The sequence below is a fragment of the Neolamprologus multifasciatus genome, chromosome 17 (assembly GCF_963576455.1).
Source record: "Neolamprologus multifasciatus chromosome 17, fNeoMul1.2, whole genome shotgun sequence".
In the NCBI taxonomy this organism is placed as follows: Eukaryota; Metazoa; Chordata; class Actinopteri; order Cichliformes; family Cichlidae; genus Neolamprologus; species Neolamprologus multifasciatus.
Window position 1 is genome coordinate 12,933,192 of NC_140455.1, and position 23,859 is coordinate 12,957,050.

A 23,859-nucleotide genomic window follows, 5' to 3' on the forward strand; every position below is an offset into this window, starting at 1 on the left:
GAACCCAGATGCTGATGCTGAGGTACGTCCTGAGGTAATCTCGCTCGCCACACAAGTTAGTAGAGACAAGCTTGGCTCAAAACGCTTCCAGCGTTTTTCTACCTGGACCACACTCAGTAAGACTGTGGCGGTCTGTGTCATATTGCTCAGTGTTTCTCTCACTCAAAGAATCAAAGGTGTGTTGGATGGCATATGTGCAAAAGTGGCCTGTCAGTCGTTGACATTGTCAGAGCAGAACAGATCATCATAACATGTGTGCAAGAAGAAATGTATTCAGAAGAACTGAAATGCATCAAAATGAAACATGACCTTCCGAAAACAAGCACTCTGTACAAACTCCGACCCATTCTCGACAGCGAAGGTATGTTAAGAATAGGTGGACGCATTGGTCGAGGACAACTTGAAAGTGGTGAAGTCCATCCGCTAATAATACCAAGCCGCAGCCATGTAGCAATCTTGCTTGTTTGTCATCATCATCAGGCTGTAAAGCACCAGGGCAGGCATTTCACTGAAGGTGCAATTCGCAACAGTGGTCTGTGGATTGTTGGAGGGAAACGTCTCATCAGCAGCATTATTCACAAGTGTGTTACATGCAGGAAACTAAGAGGAAGAACCGAGCAGCAACAAATGTCAGACCCACCCACAGAGCGCCTTCAGGCTGACCCTCCATTTTCCTATGTTGGCCTTGATGCTTTTGGACCATGGGAAGTGGTGATACGCCGTACCAGAGGTGGTCAAGCTCAAGACAAAAGGTGGGCTGTCCTTTTCACATGTATGTCCACTCGAGCCATACATATTGAGGTTATTGAAACAATGACGTCCTCAAGCTTTATAAATGCGCTCCGAAGGTTTTTCTCCATCAGGGGTCATGCCAAACAGCTTCGCTCGGACTGTGGGACCAATTTCACTGGAGCGTTCAAAGAGCTGAAGATGGATCCTGGCAATAAGAGCGTAGAGGATTACCTTCTTCAACAAAAATGCACTTGGGTTTTCAACCCACCTCACTCCTGTCATATAGGCGGCGCTTGGGAGCGCATGATTGGAGTGGCAAGACGGATTTTAGATTCTATGCTTCTTCAGGTTGGACATGTAAAACTCACTCATGAGGTCTTAACTACTTTCATGGCTGAAGTGAGTGCCATTGTCAATGCAAGGCCGTTAATACCAGTTTCTACTGATCCTGAGGCGCCTTTCATTCTAACACCTTCCATATTGCTGACCCAGAAGGGGGGTGTTCCCTCTCCTACTGTAAGTGAGTTTTCAAGAGGGGATCTGCTCAAGAATCAGTGGAAAAGAGTTCAGGCCTTGGCAGATACCTTCTGGGCTAGGTGGCGCCGTGAATATTTGAGCACATTACAGAGTCGGCACAAATGGCAATCTCAGAAACCGAATCTCAAAGAAGGAGATATTGTTCTGCTCAAGGACGATCAAACCAAGAGGAATCAGTGGCCTATGGGAATTATTGTCAAGGTTGTTCCCAGCAGAGATGGACTTGTTAGGAAAGTCGAAGTTAAGGTGATACGGAACCAGACAGCGAAAGTCTTCTCTAGACCAGTTTCTCAAGTAATCTTGTTGTTTTCACCACAGGACAATGACTCATCAGCAAGCTAGGGGATTGAGGCTGTGGCATAAAGTGGGATATCTTTAATATGCCAGTCGGGGAGTGTCATGGAACGGACATATTATAGTTGTTTAAGAAGTGTTACTACCACCTAGTGGTAACTAAGCAGAATGTCTTTTTTGTAGAGGAAGTGGTCTACAGAAAGTAGTGTGCTCTTTAGCTGCTGCAGTGACAGCATTTGTAATCTGATGGCAATCTCTGCAATCCTGGTGTTAAAGTCCACAATATCGGCTTCATCCGTAAGTTCTTATACATTTAATGTGTATTAGTACGTTTTGACACTGTTTTGAGTTAAATCATATGGAGGCAGGTAGATGCTTGTATGTTTCCAGCAGATGCTTCATCTGTGGTCGTGTGTTTTTCACTAGAGCAATGTTATTCTCCCAGTTTAATGGAACATGTCTTCATTGTGTATTTTGTATTCCTTTTCTTTGTACAGTTTTACAAAAGAAAGAGAGAGAGAGAATTTATTTTCATCATTAAATCCTGCCAAACACAACAAGCGGCCTGTTTCTTGGAGGATGAAGTGCTGGGAATAAAGATTGTTAAGCTAGCTGTATAGCTGAAATTACGTTGCCTGCAACAAACTTTAGTGAGGACAGCATAATGAGAAAGGATGTTTCTAATTTTAAGGATATTATTCATGTGAAAAAGGCGATCCTACATTTTGGTTTTGTCATGGTCTGAGTGAGTGGTGTTTCTCCACAGTAACATGGACTCCACCTCTAGGCGGAGCCCTTATCATTGCACCTCCTGTCCACATCTGGTTGTGATCTAACCGAAATGTATTTAAGACTCACAACTAGTCTTTGCCAGTCTTTGTCCACTTTTCTTACAGGCCTCTGTTAGGTTCAATATTGAGGAGGGATAGAGGAGGTAATCAACTTCCATAATAACAACACTGGTCCGGCCGGGTGGAGTCAAATGATGATTTTAATGACACGCGTGGGAAGACCGCCCGCTGTACGCAGACAGCGCCGATCCCCAACTTACAGCGCATAAGCAGGTGGTTTATACCTTTCAGGGCTTAAATTTACTACACCCCTTCCACGTCACTCAGATACAGTTCATACATAGGTTTCAAAACCACAATGACTTAAGACAGTTTAAAATAACATTGTCTCCGTCTCCACAGCAGATGCTTCAGCCTTCTCACTTTCACTTCCCGTCTGGAAAACCAAACTGTTCCTCTGTTTGCAGAGACAGCAAGAAACTATTCCTCTTTTACAGAGACAATTTTAGAGTTACAAGCAAACATGATTAACCTCTCACCTATAAATGAGATAAAGTCTACTGTGTGAGTGTATGTCATCATGAACTGCACTCAGTTTCAACTTGTAGCCTTTTCCACCAGACAGAAGGCCAGCACGTACACATTTCAGATTATAACAAGCATTCAAAAGCATTTAAGATTATTGATTTAACTCAACAGTTTAATGTGGTTACAACTGCACCTGTAATAAAGGCTAATCGGGTACCAATATGTTTAAACATCTGAATACAATATCAATACTGTAGATTATGTTATTAATGCAATGGTAATGATGATGATTATGAACAATAGCAGTAAAATAATTTCTAATCCCCCACACCTCCTTCCTGGCTATAACCTTGCTTACCTGGTCACTGGTCAGTTCTGGGAATTTCACACCACTGGTTCAAGCTCTGTTTCATTGCTCTTCGTCTGCCTGCCCTCCTGCCATAAAATCCTCAGATCACTGGATCACTCAGGCTGGATTTGCAATCCATGCTCAGCCCTTCTGAATCCTCAGCTCACCATTCCACCCTCATGTCATGCTCCACCTGCAAGCGAGTCAGCCACTGGCAAGCCATTCAGTTGCCTTACCTCCCCATCACCTTACTCAGCATTCCAGTGACATTTCTCTCCCTCTGCTTTAGTGACTTCTACCCACGGGCCACAACTGCTTCCGACTCACATTTAGATTCTTGTAAGCTCAGGAAATACTTTTTAAGCTCAGGAAATACCTATGTTTCCTGAGCTTAAGTATTTTACCTTGTGTTATGAATAAAGTCTAATTGAAAACCTACCAGTTTTTGCCTCTGCCTGCATCTGCATTTTGGTCCATTTTCACACACTGGCCTTTGCTGCCATAACAGGTTTATTGTGCAGACAGAAGGATATCTTTTTCAGATTGAATGCACACCAAACTCCAAGATTTCTCACAGTGATACTGGCAGCTAAGGAAATGTGATTTAGAGTAAGTATCTCCTTAGATACTATGTTTCTTCAAAGCACAGTATCTAACAAGATCTTATATGATATTTAGTTCTGAATATAATAATCTCAGTGTTGTCTGTATTTAGAATTATGAAATCAAAGCTCATCTACACTTTTTTGTCTTTAAGACATGTTTATAGTTTAATTAATGGATTTGTATCACTTGTCTTCATTGATAATTAAAGCTGAGTATCACCTGTGTAGCTATGAAAATGCAAGCTATAGTTTTTAATATTATTGACTAAAGGAAGCATATGTATTTCATAAAATGTAACGTCTTGACCTGATACTCAAGATGAAAGAGCTGCCGGTGTTTTATTGATTATCTGTCAGTGAACACATAATTGACTACTCTGAATATCCCCAAATATGAGACATGACACAGAGAAGACAGACTGTGGTAAATGACTGCTGTAGCATCGTTCCTCTTTAGATTTTTCAAATAGTTACCACACTGTAAAAACGATTAAAAGTACGCAGTGACTTTACATAACACTCACCGAATGTCATTAAGGCACAATGGCTTATACAGTGATGCTCATCGTCAAAAAATAATTTGACATGGATATTTTTGCAGATAGATTTATGCTGATAAGATTCATTTTTTCGTCTTATTGATAAAATTTGAGATAAGATTTTGCAAAATACAACTTTTACAGTTCCTTCAAAGCCACTTTTAAAATTATTAAATTTAAAAACTTAAATTATTTCAGAAAAACATTCTCATCTTAATCACACAGTTGCTGTGTATATCCTGCCAGTTTTAGGCTCATACACACAAAAAAGACACACAAACTGAAGTTCACAAAAAACTCAAATGCAGACATAAGTCTGAATGACACAAAACAGGAGACAATTGTCATTCATTTCATTTTAGAAATGTAAGTCATTGTTCACTCTTTTTTGTAGCATTAAATGCTAAATGAAAAGGGTGTGGGACATGTACTTATGCCATGATCTTTTTCATAAGAACAAACAGCATGTTTGGACTTCAAAAAAATCACCCATTTTAGTAATGGTAAATGGCCTGTATTTATATAGCGCTTTACTAGTCCCTAAGGACCCCAAAGCGCTTTACATATCCAGTCATCCACCCATTCACACACACTGGTGATGGCGAGCTACGTTGTAGCCACAGCCACCCTGGGGCGCACTGACAGAGGCGAGGCTGCCTGACACTGGCGTCACCAGGCCCTCTGACCACCACCAGTAGGAACAATGAGACACCTAGCACACCTAGCAAAGAGAAAAAAATGAGTGAAGAAGAGTAATTAAAAAAATTTAAGTTATCAAGACAAAGGCACTTGCAGAGACACTAAAAGAAATCATTCTCATTCCATTTTCAGAAAAATACGATTATTTTCTCATTTTTTCTTTTGTTGTACTTTTTTGTCTTTTTCATAGAAACAAAAACAATCTGTTGTTTACAGAAGGCTTGGGTAATTTCTGCTGCCACTATGATTTGACAAAAGAGGAAATAATTCTCTGAATTTCGATGCTGTAAAAATCTAAACAAATCCAGTCCTGCTTGCTTTGCTTCTCCTGGCAGAACACCAGTGCTACGTATTTTACGTTTGCCTGCTGTGCTGGAGTTGCCACAGCTGCCGGGGTAAGCCATGTGGAAATTATTAAATGACTCAAGATGCAAGCACTACTGATGTGAGGGAGTTTTATTTAAAGAGTGAACATACAACAAAGGCGAGGGTGGAAAAAACAGAACTGAAAACCTAAACTAGGAAAACGAAACAAAAACAAATCTGAAACCTTGAGATATGAAACAGTGCTAAAGGGAGATGTAGAAAGATGCAGGGAAACCACACAGATAAACCAGCAATACACACCATAGGGCTTAAATACACACAGGGCAATCAGGGAATGGGAGACAGGAGGGAGACACAACTGGGGGAAATCAGAGCTGACGAGAGTGAGGGAAGTAAAACAGAATAACCTGAGACACTGACCTTTAAAATAAAACAGGAACTCACACATGCAAACACACAGACTTTACAGGAACACACAGGCAGGAATGACTAAACACTGAACTGAGGAAGAACAGAACCAAAAACCAAAGAGCTAGAAAACCACAACCAAAATACATCACAATAATAGAAAACACAAAATACTGGGTCAAAATACCCAGGACTATGACAGGAGTGCTGTCTTATAGTTGAGATTCTTTGCAAATAGACATTTTTTAAAAAGGAACAAATATAAATGCATCAATATACACAGCTTGTGTTATACAGCTGGTTATACCGGAAGGTCGCCGGTTTGATTCCCGGGCTCTCTGTCCTGGTTGTTGTGTCCTTGGGCAAGACACTTTACCCTACCGCCTACTGGTGTTGGCCAGAGGGGCCGATGGCGCGATATGGCAGCCTCGCCTCTGTCAGTCTGCCCCAGGGCAGCTGTGGCTACAACCATAGTGTGCCTCCACCAGTGTGTGAATGCGAGAGTGAATGAATAGTGGCATTGTAAAGTGCTTTGGGTGCCTTGAAAAGCGCTATATAAATCCAATCCATTATTATTATTATTATGGATATACATTTAAAAAAAGTAACACTACTACAAATTGCTATTCTAGAGAGATTGAAAAGTAAAGACTACTATTACTACAAATATTGCCATGACCTGGATGACTTAGAACCTACACAGACATACAAATTACTATGTCTGTGTAGATTAAAATGCAGATAAACATTAAATAAATAAAATGAGGGACATCAAACAAACAAAAAATGAAACAGGCCTTTTCTTTATGTATTTAAAAAGTAAGCAAATTCTTCCTTTCTACAAAAATGCTTCCTAGAAAGTAGGTAATGATTATTACCTAGTTCAAGTTATACTTTTCCAGCCCAAGTTTAATGATGTCTTTAGAATTATCATGAATTAACCTTTACTTAGAGTCAACTGGAATAAGTGATTGATAGAGGGAATTTCACTTCAGTCATAAAACAAAGTGGAGGAAAGGAGTTATATTTACCTGCTGGATAGTTATAAGTGTAAGAAAATAAGATTTAATTCATAGGCTATGGAGCAGTTATGTTACACTAATCAAATTATTATGGTGACGTATTCACAGGGTGATCTACTAACAGTGCACTATAATTTGGATGTAAAGTTCACTTCATTAATAGATAGCATTCTGCCAGGAGGAGCCCAAAGTAGCATCTCAAAAAAATGAGCAGATGAGATGAATTAGATGAGGGCGCGAGTAGATTAGATTAGATGAAATTTTATTAATCCCTCAGGTGGGTTCCTCCGGAAAATTCAGTAATGACCTATTAACAAAAATAAGAGTGTAAGCTCAGGTTATAGATGTGTGCATCTCTCAGAAACAGTGAAACAATTTAGATAAACAAAAGGAGAGTGAAGAAGAATTGATATGAATTGATCTATTTTGATAGAGCTATGGATAACTCGTCGAATAGAAATTGTTGGTCACTGTGTGTGAAATCCTGAGGACTGTGACTCAGATGGAGCACAGGAGAGCTGCATTATTGCAGATAATTCCACCATATTTACCTGAAATCAGTAACAGTTGACCTGCATGGTACTGATAATACCTGGACAATACATACACACAGAGGATAACCAGCAACTTGTGGGAGGACAGCTGAAACTAATCACAGACTACAAGACAGGGGAAGCAGAACTGAACCCAAAACACATGAGACAAAAAACTATCAATATATGACAGGAAATAACTGAAACTGAAACCACACACACACACACACACACACACACACACACACACACACACACACACACACACACAAGCTTGACACAGGCAGAAGACCAGGAAAGTGAACTTAGCCTGATAGCCAGAAGGCTAAATAACAATACAGAACCAAAATATAAAATGATTAAAACATACAGCCTACAAAAAGGGCAGCAATGTGGTGCGGTGATTAGCACTGTTACCTCACAGAAAGAAGGTCCTGAGTTTAATTCCATCACCTGGCTGGGGCCTTTCTGTGTGCATGTTCTCCCTGTGTTTGCATAGGTTCTCTCCAGGTACTACGCCTTCTTCCCACAGTCCAAAGACATGTAGCTGGGGGTTACTCTGGTTAAGTTAATCATTAATTCTAGATTGCCCATAGGTGTTCAGTGCTCAACTGACTTTGATCAGTGGCTGTTGATCAATGGTCATGACAATTTGCATAATAATGATCAAAAACCTCACAGCCCATTGTTCTCAGTAGTGCTAGTTTTGGTCATTTTGCAGACTTACTATTTATAAAGCTGGGGAAACCTACTGTCAGCTGAGACTTAAGAAGTCACTTGGATGGGAAACGTTTTTCCCACTAAAAATGCTACGGACAGATGAACAAAATCAATTTTCTGGGGATCCCAATCTTATATATTTTTCTTTAAATACAAGAGAAAGTGATGCATTTCCTTGAAAACTGTTTTCAAAAACATGAACCACACAGGCTATAAATTGCTAAAGCTACCCAGTCATATGCAAGTGTTAAGGCCAGTGTGCTACCCACCTGCCACTGGGACAAAACGTTCAGTACAAGATCAGTAAATTTAGGTCTGGGTAATGTGCAATATCACAAACTATGGTAACCACTTATTGAACACCTTTTGGATACAGCTAAGACTCAAGTAGCTTAAATTCATAGAGTACAGAGGAAGTCAGATAAAAATAGCTATTGAATAACAAGAATAACCATAATCTAAAATAAAATCATCCTGCATGAAAATCAACCCTCTTTGTTGTCCCTTTATAGATGCACAAAACACACACAACAAGAGCCAACATAAAAAAAACAAAAAAACAAAAAAACATGACGTGCATAGGGCAGGGGTGTGTGTGCCTGTGACACACACGCAGACCCGATACAAAGAATATCTTATGTTTGATTTTCAACATGCTATTATTAAGATATAAATAGGTTTTGTCACAATAAGAGAGGGTGCGGCAAAGTCATCAAAAAGCAGAACTGTGCTGTTTGGGAAACAGTCCTGGGTTTGCTATTGTTTAACCTATTACATTAAATACTGTCAAACATTTTAAGCTTTTATTAGAGTCACAGTTTCATCTGTATTTGGTGATGTGTCAAAGTAACACATTATTAGCAGACTGAACAAATTGCAAAATATACTTTTCAATTTATGAAAAATAAAACAAATGTTTGAGCTAAAATATACTTAACTACAGCAATCGAGTAAAAGTGCCGTTCCTTCACTGTACAAATGTTAATGTGATACTCAAGGTGAGACTGCTGCCACACCTGCTCCTGCAGCAGTTTAAAGCATCTGTCTGATTAACGTCCCTGAACACACCGGTTACCTGGTTTATCAACATTGCAGATTAGCAGGAACAACAAAAGTACCAGTGAGCCAAACTGTGCAATAAAAAAGTGTGGGTATATCAGTCCTTCATTTTTTTAAGCGGCCAGCCTTTAAATATAAGGTTTGGCTGTTTGTATCTCAGTCACAGATTTGCATTGATTATGGCTTTAACTACATGTAGACAGAAAAGCTTCAATGATTAGTGCTTCTTATAGCCAAAACTTTGTTTGCTGTGCTAAGCCTTTAGAAAAGAGCAATGGGGAATAAATGCATCATTTAAAAGATAGATGCAGCGATATCTCCCTAAACTGATAGTGTTTCCAGACTCTAGCTTAAATTGTCAAAAGGTTTTGAGGGGTAATTCATGTAGTGTGAGGTAGTAAATATCTCACCATGACTATTCATTCCATACTCTCTGCCAGCTTTTATCAACAGGTATTCATGGACTCATCTTAATTTAGTGAATAAAGAAAAGCTAAAGATATATGTTTAGCAAAAATAGAAAAGGGTCAGTGAGCCCTTTTCTATCAGTAGGAAAATTGATTAATGCATGTGATCATAGTTCATAGTTTAACATTTATAATTTGTATAAAAAGCGGTTGCATACCCTTTTTTGTTTAAATGTGCAATTGAAAAAGGGTGTGGTAAAGTGCACTAGCAGAATGATTTGACAAAAGAGGAGATGAATGTCTGATGTTCATGCTGTAAAAATATAAACACACCCAATCCTAAGCTCACCTGTTCAGTATATAAAGTGTAGGAGTGCTCTTGAGATTTAGTATCACAGTCCAGGGAAACTAATCTGCAAAACTGACCTGTTCATCACAATGAAGTTGAGTACTCTGATTCTCCTCTGGGCACACTCAAGCACAGGTAACTGGACTTTTCTTATTATTTAGGATCTATCAGTAGGAAAATTGATTAATGCATGTGATGGACCCCCACCCCCTCCCAAAACAACAACAACAAACAATAAAACAACAAATTAAAAAATATTTATATATGATAAAGAGATTAACTGCATTTCACCAATTTGTGTACCAGCCTAAAGAAATGGAAGAGATAAAGTCTCATTAATAATGCCAGTTTATTGGGGCATTTCAAAAACCTGTAATCTTTCATTTTAACTTCAATCCTTTCACAGTTTCTCTCTTGATCGCAGCTGGAGCCCTTCTGTGTCAAACCTGCACAGATAAGACATGTTCAAGCACAGTACCACTTACATGTTCTTCAGGGACGATGTGTGTTACAGCTACTATTTTAGGTCATCTGTTCTTCATATTATTTCATACACTTCAGTAAATTTCAAAGTACAAAAATACATTATATGTACTTTCCCTCAACATTAATCAAAAATATTTAAATTAATTTGAATTTGCAGCTACCTCATCTGGAAATACAACAAAGGAAATCTACAAGGCATGTGCATCTTCCTCCCTGTGTCCAGCTACGGGCTCTCAGACATTTTCAGTTGACCTGGGTGTTCAAAGTGCTCTTGCATCTGCCACGTGCTGCAACACAGATAACTGCAACTCACAAACTCTGGCTGGTAAGCACAAATCAATAAGTGTTTTATTAAAGACACAATAACAGAAAGAGATAAGAAACAATATTCTGATATCTGCTGAAATGTTCTCTGTTCTGAATTGAAATTATGTTCTTTTCTGTTTCAGCTCCTACTCCTCAGTCAAGTAATGGCCAGTTATGTAACATTTGTTCCAACCCTTTGTGCAACACTCCAATACAATGTCAGGGAGTGGAGGACCAATGCTTTCAATCAATCAGTGAGTCTTCTTGATGTATACTTTAACAAAGATCAGCTTTAAATTATTTTTTCTGCCTAGAATAACATCAACAAAGTTTGGTTTTTTTTGGTTTTTTTAACCAGTCACTGGAAACATTATGAAGCATTTTATCAATATTTGTAATAGATGTTATTTTGTACTTTGAATCATTAAAGATGACAATTAAGATGTGCTCATTAATCAGCTTTTAAAAGATTACAGATTTGTCCACAAAGCATAAATATATTAGTTAACAAATATTCCCCAAACTGTTTTTAAAAATATTTCAATATTTGTAGCATGGAGGTATTGATTAATTTGCCACTTTTTGTCGTGACTAATCATTTGTTTAAAACAACCGCTGAAACAAACAGACAAATGTCCATCAAAACTAGAGCAAAGTAAAGAAAATACACATGAAAATATCAAGAGTAGCACTTTCATTTCTTGGAAAAATCAGTTACCTACTTTAAATGAAAACCACAGTTTACATGATGATAGAACACCCAGTGTAGGAACACTGTTCGTTCATAGGAAATCACTTTGGCTTCTGACATTGTGAGTACATGTTTTCAATAGCATTATTGTGAAAGTCACCAAAAAATTGAGGGAAAATCAGGCTCTGTTCTTCTCTTCAATTGAAAAATGTTTACCGGTGGATGTGGTATTATGACATCAGAAATGCTGAACAAACAACTACACCCTTTAGTGGTGTTCTCAGGTTTTAGAGTACACCCAAAAGTCACTGCAGTGAGATTTGACGTTTCAGACTGTCAGCAAACAGAGCACATTAAAAGATGTTAAATTACTCTTTATGTGAAAGATATTTATGTTTGAAATATAGAATCAGTAAAAAAAAAAATCTGCTGAATTAGTTCTTTAGTAAATCACAGTTAATGATGCCTCCAAAATTCTTCCAGCTTATGGCCTTACATCTATAAACCTAAATGTTACTTCATTATTTAACATTAAAGATGTTCTCAGAAAATGCTACCCACTGGAGTATGGAATGCCAGGACTCCATGGAGTACTATGGAGTACATTAGATCCAGTGTACTTCTCTGACCAATTACAAACCAATAACAATGGTCAATGCTCACAACTCTACAGATGATCTACAGTGTAGCTTAATGATTTTCTTTTGACTGAGAAATAGATTATAAGCTCTAAATAAAAAAAAGTAACACAATATATTTGATAATAAATTACTGTGACAGGTGTGTTAGGGCATAAAAAAGAAAAACATTTTCAATTATAATGCTCTGAGTACTTTTTTTGATGGTCACTGGCTATTACACAGTCATGTTTGTCTTATGATATGTTTTATGGTTACAGTTCGCATGTGAAAATGAAAGATTCTGAACCTCAAAACCCTGTTGCATCAATAGTGTTACACGCAACAGTTAGAGAGCACGAAAAAGGCGAAACATTAAAGCTGCTGTATGAATGTGTGTGTGAACTGGTAAAAGAGTTGTAGTAAGTATTGCCTCGAGGGCTTTGTTAAAGCAGAGAACAGCAATAAATTTATCAGTTCTTTTACCATTTGACATCTCTTTTAACTTGCCCAGTGGCATTGAACCACATAATATAATAAACTAAACTGAATCTCAGCAAATTGATTTTTAAGATCCCAAAAGGTTGATTCTGTTCATCAGGACATAACATTTTCAGTGGGAGAAACATTTTGTCAGTCATCCTTAATGATCAAGGAACTGACCTCACAGCCCATTGTTCATTCAGTAGGCTAGTTACTGTCATTGTGCAAATGTACTGTTTATAAGGTTGGGGAAACCTGCAGTCAGCTGAGACTGAAGAAGTAACTTGGATCAGTGACAAAACATTTCTCCCACTCCCACTTACTTACTTGAATGATTGAACATGCATCAAGTGATTTTTAAGATGTTCTGAGTAATGCTTTAAATATGAAGCTATATCATAACATCATAACATAAAAATAACTGAAATTGTTCAAACTCTGATTTTTGATCTGCAGTGAACGACGGTGTCAACACTTTCCCAGCTCACGGCTGTGCGTCTACAAGCCTGTGTGCAGCTGCCTCAAGCCTGGGTTCCCTACCTTTCATGCAGAATGTCAGTACCATAATAAGTGGACCAATCTGTACTTTGCCCACAACAACTGCAGCACCAACCACAAAAACAGCTGCTCCAACCACAACCAAAGCTACACCAACCACGACAACAGGTGCTCCACATGGTGGTGATACACATGCCCTAAAAATTATAACATTTTAAATATAGATTCACAGTCTGTTAAATGTGTGACAGTTTTTAGAGTAGGCCGCCATGGTTTAATTATCCTTAATACATTAACCTTAAATTAACTCTAATTTAGTGTTTCCTATCCATTTTTTTTTAAATTTATACAGAGATACAGAGATTAACAGCATTTCATCAACCTTTGTAACAGTGTAAAGAAATAGAAGAGATGAAGACTTTAATAATGCCAGTATACTGGGGTATTCAAAAACCTGTAATGTTTCATTTTAACTTCAGTCCTTTCAATGTTTCTCTCCTGATTGCAGCTGGAGCCCTTCAGTGTCAAACATGTACTGATCAGACGTGTTCAAGCACAGTACCAATTACATGTTCTTCAGGGACGATGTGTGTTACAGCTACTATTTTAGGTAATCTTCTCTTCATATTATCTGATACACTTCAGTAAATAGCAAACACTGTGAGGTTATATGTACTTTTCATCAACATTAATGAACCACACTGTGAATTTGCAGCTACCTCATCTGGAAATACAACAACGGAAATCTACAAGGCATGTGCATCTTCCTCCCTGTGTCCAGCTACGGGCTCTCAGACATTTTCAGTTGACCTGGGTGTTCAAAGTGCTCTTGCATCTGCCACGTGCTGCAACACAGATAACTGCAACTCACAAACTCTGGCTGGTAAGCACAAATCAATAAGTGTTTTATTAAAGACACAATAACAGAAAGAGATAAGAAACAATATTCTGATATCTGCTGAAATGTTCTCTGTTCTGAATTGAAATTATGTTCTTTTCTGTTTCAGCTCCTACTCCTCAGTCAAGTAATGGCCAGTTATGTAACATTTGTTCCAACCCTTTGTGCAACACTCCAATACAATGTCAAGGAGTGGAGGACCAATGCTTTCAATCAATCAGTGAGTCTTCTTGATGTATACTTTAACAAAGATCAGCTTTAAATTATTTTTTCTGCCTAGAATAACATCAACAAAGTTTTTTTTTTTTTTTTTTTTTTTTTTTAACCAGTCACTGGAAACATTATGAAGCATTTTATCAATATTTGTAATAGATGTTATTTTGTACTTTGAATCATTAAAGATGACAATTAAGATGTGCTCATTAATCAGCTTTTAAAAGATTACAGATTTGTCCACAAAGCATAAATATATTAGTTAACAAATATTCCCCAAACTGTTTTTAAAAATATTTCAATATTTGTAGCATGGAGGTATTGATTAATTTGCCACTTTTTGTCATGACTAATCATTTGTTTAAAACAACCGCTGAAAACAAACAGACAAATGTCCATCAAAACTAGAGCAAAGTAAAGAAAATACACATGAAAATATCAAGAGTAGCACTTTCATTTCTTGGAAAAATCAGTTACCTACTTTAAATGAAAACCACAGTTTACATGATGATAGAACACCCAGTGTAGGAACACTGTTCGTTCATAGGAAATCACTTTGGCTTCTGACATTGTGAGTACATGTTTTCAATAGCATTATTGTGAAAGTCACCAAAAAATTGAGGGAAAATCAGGCTCTGTTCTTCTCTTCAATTGAAAAATGTTTACCGGTGGATGTGGTATTATGACATCAGAAATGCTGAACAAACAACTACACCCTTTAGTGGTGTTCTCAGGTTTTAGAGTACACCCAAAAGTCACTGCAGTGAGATTTGACGTTTCAGACTGTCAGCAAACAGAGCACATTAAAAGATGTTAAATTACTCTTTATGTGAAAGATATTTATGTTTGAAATATAGAATCAGTAAAAAAAAAAATCTGCTCAATTAGTTCTTTAGTAAATCACAGTTAATGATGCCTCCAAAATTCTTCCAGCTTATGGCCTTACATCTATAAACCTAAATGTTACTTCATTATTTAACATTAAAGATGTTCTCAGAAAATGCTACCCACTGGAGTATGGAATGCCAGGACTCCATGGAGTACTATGGAGTACATTAGATCCAGTGTACTTCTCTGACCAATTACAAACCAATAACAATGGTCAATGCTCACAACTCTACAGATGATCTACAGTGTAGCTTAATGATTTTCTTTTGACTGAGAAATAGATTATAAGCTCTAAATAAAAAAAAGTAACACAATATATTTGATAATAAATTACTGTGACAGGTGTGTTAGGGCATAAAAAAGAAAAACATTTTCAATTATAATGCTCTGAGTACTTTTTTTGATGGTCACTGGCTATTACACAGTCATGTTTGTCTTATGATATGTTTTATGGTTACAGTTCGCATGTGAAAATGAAAGATTCTGAACCTCAAAACCCTGTTGCATCAATAGTGTTACACGCAACAGTTAGAGAGCACGAAAAAGGCGAAACATTAAAGCTGCTGTATGAATGTGTGTGTGAACTGGTAAAAGAGTTGTAGTAAGTATTGCCTCGAGGGCTTTGTTAAAGCAGAGAACAGCAATAAATTTATCAGTTCTTTTACCATTTGACATCTCTTTTAACTTGCCCAGTGGCATTGAACCACATAATATAATAAACTAAACTGAATCTCAGCAAATTGATTTTTAAGATCCCAAAAGGTTGATTCTGTTCATCAGGACATAACATTTTCAGTGGGAGAAACATTTTGTCAGTCATCCTTAATGATCAAGGAACTGACCTCACAGCCCATTGTTCATTCAGTAGGCTAGTTACTGTCATTGTGCAAATGTACTGTTTATAAGGTTGGGGAAACCTGCAGTCAGCTGAGACTGAAGAAGTAACTTGGATCAGTGACAAAACATTTCTCCCACTCCCACTTACTTACTTGAATGATTGAACATGCATCAAGTGATTTTTAAGATGTTCTGAGTAATGCTTTAAATATGAAGCTATATCATAACATCATAACATAAAAATAACTGAAATTGTTCAAACTCTGATTTTTGATCTGCAGTGAACGACGGTGTCAACACTTTCCCAGCTCACGGCTGTGCGTCTACAAGCCTGTGTGCAGCTGCCTCAAGCCTGGGTTCCCTACCTTTCATGCAGAATGTCAGTACCATAATAAGTGGACCAATCTGTACTTTGCCCACAACAACTGCAGCACCAACCACAAAAACAGCTGCTCCAACCACAACCAAAGCTACACCAACCACGACAACAGGTGCTCCACATGGTGGTGATACACATGCCCTAAAAATTATAACATTTTAAATATAGATTCACAGTCTGTTAAATGTGTGACAGTTTTTAGAGTAGGCCGCCATGGTTTAATTATCCTTAATACATTAACCTTAAATTAACTCTAATTTAGTGTTTCCTATCCATTTTTTTTTTAATTTATACAGAGATACAGAGATTAACAGCATTTCATCAACCTTTGTAACAGTGTAAAGAAATAGAAGAGATGAAGACTTTAATAATGCCAGTATACTGGGGTATTCAAAAACCTGTAATGTTTCATTTTAACTTCAGTCCTTTCAATGTTTCTCTCCTGATTGCAGCTGGAGCCCTTCAGTGTCAAACATGTACTGATCAGACGTGTTCAAGCACAGTACCAATTACATGTTCTTCAGGGACGATGTGTGTTACAGCTACTATTTTAGGTAATCTTCTCTTCATATTATCTGATACACTTCAGTAAATAGCAAACACTGTGAGGTTATATGTACTTTTCATCAACATTAATGAACCACACTGTGAATTTGCAGCTACCTCATCTGGAAATACAACAACGGAAATCTACAAGGCATGTGCATCTTCCTCCCTGTGTCCAGCTACGGGCTCTCAGACATTTTCAGTTGACCTGGGTGTTCAAAGTGCTCTTGCATCTGCCACGTGCTGCAACACAGATAACTGCAACTCACAAACTCTGGCTGGTAAGCACAAATCAATAAGTGTTTTATTAAAGACACAATAACAGAAAGAGATAAGAAACAATATTCTGATATCTGCTGAAATGTTCTCTGTTCTGAATTGAAATTATGTTCTTTTCTGTTTCAGCTCCTACTCCTCAGTCAAGTAATGGCCAGTTATGTAACATTTGTTCCAACCCTTTGTGCAACACTCCAATACAATGTCAAGGAGTGGAGGACCAATGCTTTCAATCAATCAGTGAGTCTTCTTGATGTATACTTTAACAAAGATCAGCTTTAAATTATTTTTTCTGCCTAGAATAACATCAACAAAGTTTTTTTTTTTTTTTTGTTGTTTTTTTTAACCAGTCACTGGAAACATTATGAAGCATTTTATCAATATTTGTAATAGATGTTATTTTGTACTTTGAATCATTAAAGATGACAATTAAGATGTGCTCATTAATCAGCTTTTAAAAGATTACAGATTTGTCCACAAAGCATAAATATATTAGTTAACAAATATTCCCCAAACTGTTTTTAAAAATATTTCAATATTTGTAGCATGGAGGTATTGATTAATTTGCCACTTTTTGTCATGACTAATCATTTGTTTAAAACAACCGCTGAAAACAAACAGACAAATGTCCATCAAAACTAGAGCAAAGTAAAGAAAATACACATGAAAATATCAAGAGTAGCACTTTCATTTCTTGGAAAAATCAGTTACCTACTTTAAATGAAAACCACAGTTTACATGATGATAGAACACCCAGTGTAGGAACACTGTTCGTTCATAGGAAATCACTTTGGCTTCTGACATTGTGAGTACATGTTTTCAATAGCATTATTGTGAAAGTCACCAAAAAATTGAGGGAAAATCAGGCTCTGTTCTTCTCTTCAATTGAAAAATGTTTACCGGTGGATGTGGTATTATGACATCAGAAATGCTGAACAAACAACTACACCCTTTAGTGGTGTTCTCAGGTTTTAGAGTACACCCAAAAGTCACTGCAGTGAGATTTGACGTTTCAGACTGTCAGCAAACAGAGCACATTAAAAGATGTTAAATTACTCTTTATGTGAAAGATATTTATGTTTGAAATATAGAATCAGTAAAAAAAAAAATCTGCTCAATTAGTTCTTTAGTAAATCACAGTTAATGATGCCTCCAAAATTCTTCCAGCTTATGGCCTTACATCTATAAACCTAAATGTTACTTCATTATTTAACATTAAAGATGTTCTCAGAAAATGCTACCCACTGGAGTATGGAATGCCAGGACTCCATGGAGTACTATGGAGTACATTAGATCCAGTGTACTTCTCTGACCAATTACAAACCAATAACAATGGTCAATGCTCACAACTCTACAGATGATCTACAGTGTAGCTTAATGATTTTCTTTTGACTGAGAAATAGATTATAAGCTCTAAATAAAAAAAAGTAACACAATATATTTGATAATAAATTACTGTGACAGGTGTGTTAGGGCATAAAAAAGAAAAACATTTTCAATTATAATGCTCTGAGTACTTTTTTTGATGGTCACTGGCTATTACACAGTCATGTTTGTCTTATGATATGTTTTATGGTTACAGTTCGCATGTGAAAATGAAAGATTCTGAACCTCAAAACCCTGTTGCATCAATAGTGTTACACGCAACAGTTAGAGAGCACGAAAAAGGCGAAACATTAAAGCTGCTGTATGAATGTGTGTGTGAACTGGTAAAAGAGTTGTAGTAAGTATTGCCTCGAGGGCTTTGTTAAAGCAGAGAACAGCAATAAATTTATCAGTTCTTTTACCATTTGACATCTCTTTTAACTTGCCCAGTGGCATTGAACCACATAATATAATAAACTAAACTGAATCTCAGCAAATTGATTTTTAAGATCCCAAAAGGTTGATTCTGTTCATCAGGACATAACATTTTCAGTGGGAGAAACATTTTGTCAGTCATCCTTAATGATCAAGGAACTGACCTCACAGCCCATTGTTCATTCAGTAGGCTAGTTACTGTCATTGTGCAAATGTACTGTTTATAAGGTTGGGGAAACCTGCAGTCAGCTGAGACTGAAGAAGTAACTTGGATCAGTGACAAAACATTTCTCCCACTCTCACTTACTTACTTGAATGATTGAACATGCATCAAGTGATTTTTAAGATGTTCTGAGTAATGCTTTAAATATGAAGCTATATCATAACATCATAACATAAAAATAACTGAAATTGTTCAAACTCTGATTTTTGATCTGCAGTGAACGACGGTGTCAACACTTTCCCAGCTCACGGCTGTGCGTCTACAAGCCTGTGTGCAGCTGCCTCAAGCCTGGGTTCCCTACCTTTCATGCAGAATGTCAGTACCATAATAAGTGGACCAATCTGTACTTTGCCCACAACAACTGCAGCACCAACCACAAAAACAGCTGCTCCAACCACAACCAAAGCTACACCAACCACGACAACAGGTGCTCCACATGGTGGTGATACACATGCCCTAAAAATTATAACATTTTAAATATAGATTCACAGTCTGTTAAATGTGTGACAGTTTTTAGAGTAGGCCGCCATGGTTTAATTATCCTTAATACATTAACCTTAAATTAACTCTAATTTAGTGTTTCCTATCCATTTTTTTTAAATTTATACAGAGATACAGAGATTAACAGCATTTCATCAACCTTTGTAACAGTGTAAAGAAATAGAAGAGATGAAGACTTTAATAATGCCAGTATACTGGGGTATTCAAAAACCTGTAATGTTTCATTTTAACTTCAGTCCTTTCAATGTTTCTCTCCTGATTGCAGCTGGAGCCCTTCAGTGTCAAACATGTACTGATCAGACGTGTTCAAGCACAGTACCAATTACATGTTCTTCAGGGACGATGTGTGTTACAGCTACTATTTTAGGTAATCTTCTCTTCATATTATCTGATACACTTCAGTAAATAGCAAACACTGTGAGGTTATATGTACTTTTCATCAACATTAATGAACCACACTGTGAATTTGCAGCTACCTCATCTGGAAATACAACAACGGAAATCTACAAGGCATGTGCATCTTCCTCCCTGTGTCCAGCTACGGGCTCTCAGACATTTTCAGTTGACCTGGGTGTTCAAAGTGCTCTTGCATCTGCCACGTGCTGCAACACAGATAACTGCAACTCACAAACTCTGGCTGGTAAGCACAAATCAATAAGTGTTTTATTAAAGACACAATAACAGAAAGAGATAAGAAACAATATTCTGATATCTGCTGAAATGTTCTCTGTTCTGAATTGAAATTATGTTCTTTTCTGTTTCAGCTCCTACTCCTCAGTCAAGTAATGGCCAGTTATGTAACATTTGTTCCAACCCTTTGTGCAACACTCCAATACAATGTCAAGGAGTGGAGGACCAATGCTTTCAATCAATCAGTGAGTCTTCTTGATGTATACTTTAACAAAGATCAGCTTTAAATTATTTTTTCTGCCTAGAATAACATCAACAAAGTTTTTTTTTTTTTTTTGTTGTTTTTTTTAACCAGTCACTGGAAACATTATGAAGCATTTTATCAATATTTGTAATAGATGTTATTTTGTACTTTGAATCATTAAAGATGACAATTAAGATGTGCTCATTAATCAGCTTTTAAAAGATTACAGATTTGTCCACAAAGCATAAATATATTAGTTAACAAATATTCCCCAAACTGTTTTTAAAAATATTTCAATATTTGTAGCATGGAGGTATTGATTAATTTGCCACTTTTTGTCATGACTAATCATTTGTTTAAAACAACCGCTGAAAACAAACAGACAAATGTCCATCAAAACTAGAGCAAAGTAAAGAAAATACACATGAAAATATCAAGAGTAGCACTTTCATTTCTTGGAAAAATCAGTTACCTACTTTAAATGAAAACCACAGTTTACATGATGATAGAACACCCAGTGTAGGAACACTGTTCGTTCATAGGAAATCACTTTGGCTTCTGACATTGTGAGTACATGTTTTCAATAGCATTATTGTGAAAGTCACCAAAAAATTGAGGGAAAATCAGGCTCTGTTCTTCTCTTCAATTGAAAAATGTTTACCGGTGGATGTGGTATTATGACATCAGAAATGCTGAACAAACAACTACACCCTTTAGTGGTGTTCTCAGGTTTTAGAGTACACCCAAAAGTCACTGCAGTGAGATTTGACGTTTCAGACTGTCAGCAAACAGAGCACATTAAAAGATGTTAAATTACTCTTTATGTGAAAGATATTTATGTTTGAAATATAGAATCAGTAAAAAAAAAAATCTGCTCAATTAGTTCTTTAGTAAATCACAGTTAATGATGCCTCCAAAATTCTTCCAGCTTATGGCCTTACATCTATAAACCTAAATGTTACTTCATTATTTAACATTAAAGATGTTCTCAGAAAATGCTACCCACTGGAGTATGGAATGCCAGGACTCCATGGAGTACTATGGAGTACATTAGATCCAGTGTACTTCTCTGACCATTTACAAACCAATAACAATGGTCAATGCTCACAACTCTACAGATGATCTACAGTGTAGCTTAATGATTTTCTTTTGACTGAGAAATAGACTATAAGCTCTAAATAAAAAAAAGTAATACAATATATTTGATAATAAATTACTGTGACAGGTGTGTTAGGGCATAAAAAAGAAAAACATTTTCAATTATAATGCTCTGAGTACTTTTTTTGATGGTCACTGGCTATTACACAGTCATGTTTGTCTTATGATATGTTTTATGGTTACAGTTCGCATGTGAAAATGAAAGATTCTGAACCTCAAAACCCTGTTGCATCAATAGTGTTACACGCAACAGTTAGAGAGCACGAAAAAGGCGAAACATTAAAGCTGCTGTATGAATGTGTGTGTGAACTGGTAAAAGAGTTGTAGTAAGTATTGCCTCGAGGGCTTTGTTAAAGCAGAGAACAGCAATAAATTTATCAGTTCTTTTACCATTTGACATCTCTTTTAACTTGCCCAGTGGCATTGAACCACATAATATAATAAACTAAACTGAATCTCAGCAAATTGATTTTTAAGATCCCAAAAGGTTGATTCTGTTCATCAGGACATAACATTTTCAGTGGGAGAAACATTTTGTCAGTCATCCTTAATGATCAAGGAACTGACCTCACAGCCCATTGTTCATTCAGTAGGCTAGTTACTGTCATTGTGCAAATGTACTGTTTATAAGGTTGGGGAAACCTGCAGTCAGCTGAGACTGAAGAAGTAACTTGGATCAGTGACAAAACATTTCTCCCACTCCCACTTACTTACTTGAATGATTGAACATGCATCAAGTGATTTTTAAGATGTTCTGACTAATGCTTTAAATATGAAGCTATATCATAACATCATAACATAAAAATAACTGAAATTGTTCAAACTCTGATTTTTGATCTGCAGTGAACGACGGTGTCAACACTTTCCCAGCTCACGGCTGTGCGTCTACAAGCCTGTGTGCAGCTGCCTCAAGCCTGGGTTCCCTACCTTTCATGCAGAATGTCAGTACCATAATAAGTGGACCAATCTGTACTTTGCCCACAACAACTGCAGCACCAACCACAAAAACAGCTGCTCCAACCACAACCAAAGCTACACCAACCACGACAACAGGTGCTCCACATGGTGGTGATATACATGCCCTAAAAATTATAACATTTTAAATATAGATTCACAGTCTGTTAAATGTGTGACAGTTTTTAGAGTAGGCCGCCATGGTTTAATTATCCTTAATACATTAACCTTAAATTAACTCTAATTTAGTGTTTCCTATCCATTTTTTTTAAAATTTATACAGAGATACAGAGATTAACAGCATTTCATCAACCTTTGTAACAGTGTAAAGAAATAGAAGAGATGAAGACTTTAATAATGCCAGTATACTGGGGTATTCAAAAACCTGTAATGTTTCATTTTAACTTCAGTCCTTTAAATGTTTCTCTCCTGATTGCAGCTGGAGCCCTTCAGTGCCAAACATGTACTGATCAGACGTGTTCAAGCACAGTACCAATTACATGTTCTTCAGGGACGATGTGTGTTACAGCTACTATTTTAGGTAATCTTCTCTTCATATTATCTGATACACTTCAGTAAATAGCAAACACTGTGAGGTTATATGTACTTTTCATCAACATTAATGAACCACACTGTGAATTTGCAGCTACCTCATCTGGAAATACAACAACGGAAATCTACAAGGCATGTGCATCTTCCTCCCTGTGTCCAGCTACGGGCTCTCAGACATTTTCAGTTGACCTGGGTGTTCAAAGTGCTCTTGCATCTGCCACGTGCTGCAACACAGATAACTGCAACTCACAAACTCTGGCTGGTAAGCACAAATCAATAAGTGTTTTATTAAAGACACAATAACAGAAAGAGATAAGAAACAATATTCTGATATCTGCTGAAATGTTCTCTGTTGTGAATTGAAATTATGTTCTTTTCTGTTTCAGCTCCTACTCCTCAGTCAAGTAATGGCCAGTTATGTAACATTTGTTCCAACCCTTTGTGCAACACTCCAATACAATGTCAAGGAGTGGAGGACCAATGCTTTCAATCAATCAGTGAGTCTTCTTGATGTATACTTTAACAAAGATCAGCTTTAAATTATTTTTTCTGCCTAGAATAACATCAACAAAGTTTTTTTTTTTTTTTTGTTGTTTTTTTAACCAGTCACTGGAAACATTATGAAGCATTTTATCAATATTTGTAATAGATGTTATTTTGTACTTTGAATCATTAAAGATGACAATTAAGATGTGCTCATTAATCAGCTTTTAAAAGATTACAGATTTGTCCACAAAGCATAAATATATTAGTTAACAAATATTCCCCAAACTGTTTTTA

The 23,859-nt window shown here is 36.9% G+C and overlaps 1 protein-coding gene across 5 annotated transcripts in view; it reads left to right on the top strand.

Moving 5' to 3' along the window:
- The first annotated feature begins 9,757 nt into the window (after positions 1–9,757).
- LOC146499043 (uncharacterized) overlaps positions 9,758–23,859 on the top strand; it is a 41,143-nt gene continuing 27,041 nt past the window's right edge. For 2 of the 5 annotated variants that reach the window (XM_085137791.1, XM_085137792.1), the window contains exons 1-20: positions 9,759–10,034; positions 10,306–10,425; positions 10,543–10,710; positions 10,835–10,945; positions 12,939–13,148; positions 13,489–13,590; positions 13,696–13,863; positions 13,988–14,098; positions 16,098–16,307; positions 16,648–16,749; positions 16,855–17,022; positions 17,147–17,257; positions 19,258–19,467; positions 19,807–19,908; positions 20,014–20,181; positions 20,306–20,416; positions 22,417–22,626; positions 22,967–23,068; positions 23,174–23,341; positions 23,466–23,576. In XM_085137791.1, coding sequence (XP_084993917.1) covers positions 9,989–10,034; positions 10,306–10,425; positions 10,543–10,710; positions 10,835–10,945; positions 12,939–13,148; positions 13,489–13,590; positions 13,696–13,863; positions 13,988–14,098; positions 16,098–16,307; positions 16,648–16,749; positions 16,855–17,022; positions 17,147–17,257; positions 19,258–19,467; positions 19,807–19,908; positions 20,014–20,181; positions 20,306–20,416; positions 22,417–22,626; positions 22,967–23,068; positions 23,174–23,341; positions 23,466–23,576 — 2,809 coding nt within the window. In that variant the 5' untranslated portion in view covers positions 9,759–9,988. Of the gene's footprint in view, positions 10,035–10,305; positions 10,426–10,542; positions 10,711–10,834; positions 10,946–12,938; positions 13,149–13,488; positions 13,591–13,695; positions 13,864–13,987; positions 14,099–16,097; positions 16,308–16,647; positions 16,750–16,854; positions 17,023–17,146; positions 17,258–19,257; positions 19,468–19,806; positions 19,909–20,013; positions 20,182–20,305; positions 20,417–22,416; positions 22,627–22,966; positions 23,069–23,173; positions 23,342–23,465; positions 23,577–23,859 lie in introns of all 5 variants that reach the window. The other 3 variants (XM_085137794.1, XM_085137793.1, XM_085137795.1) reach the window with 3 other exon arrangements.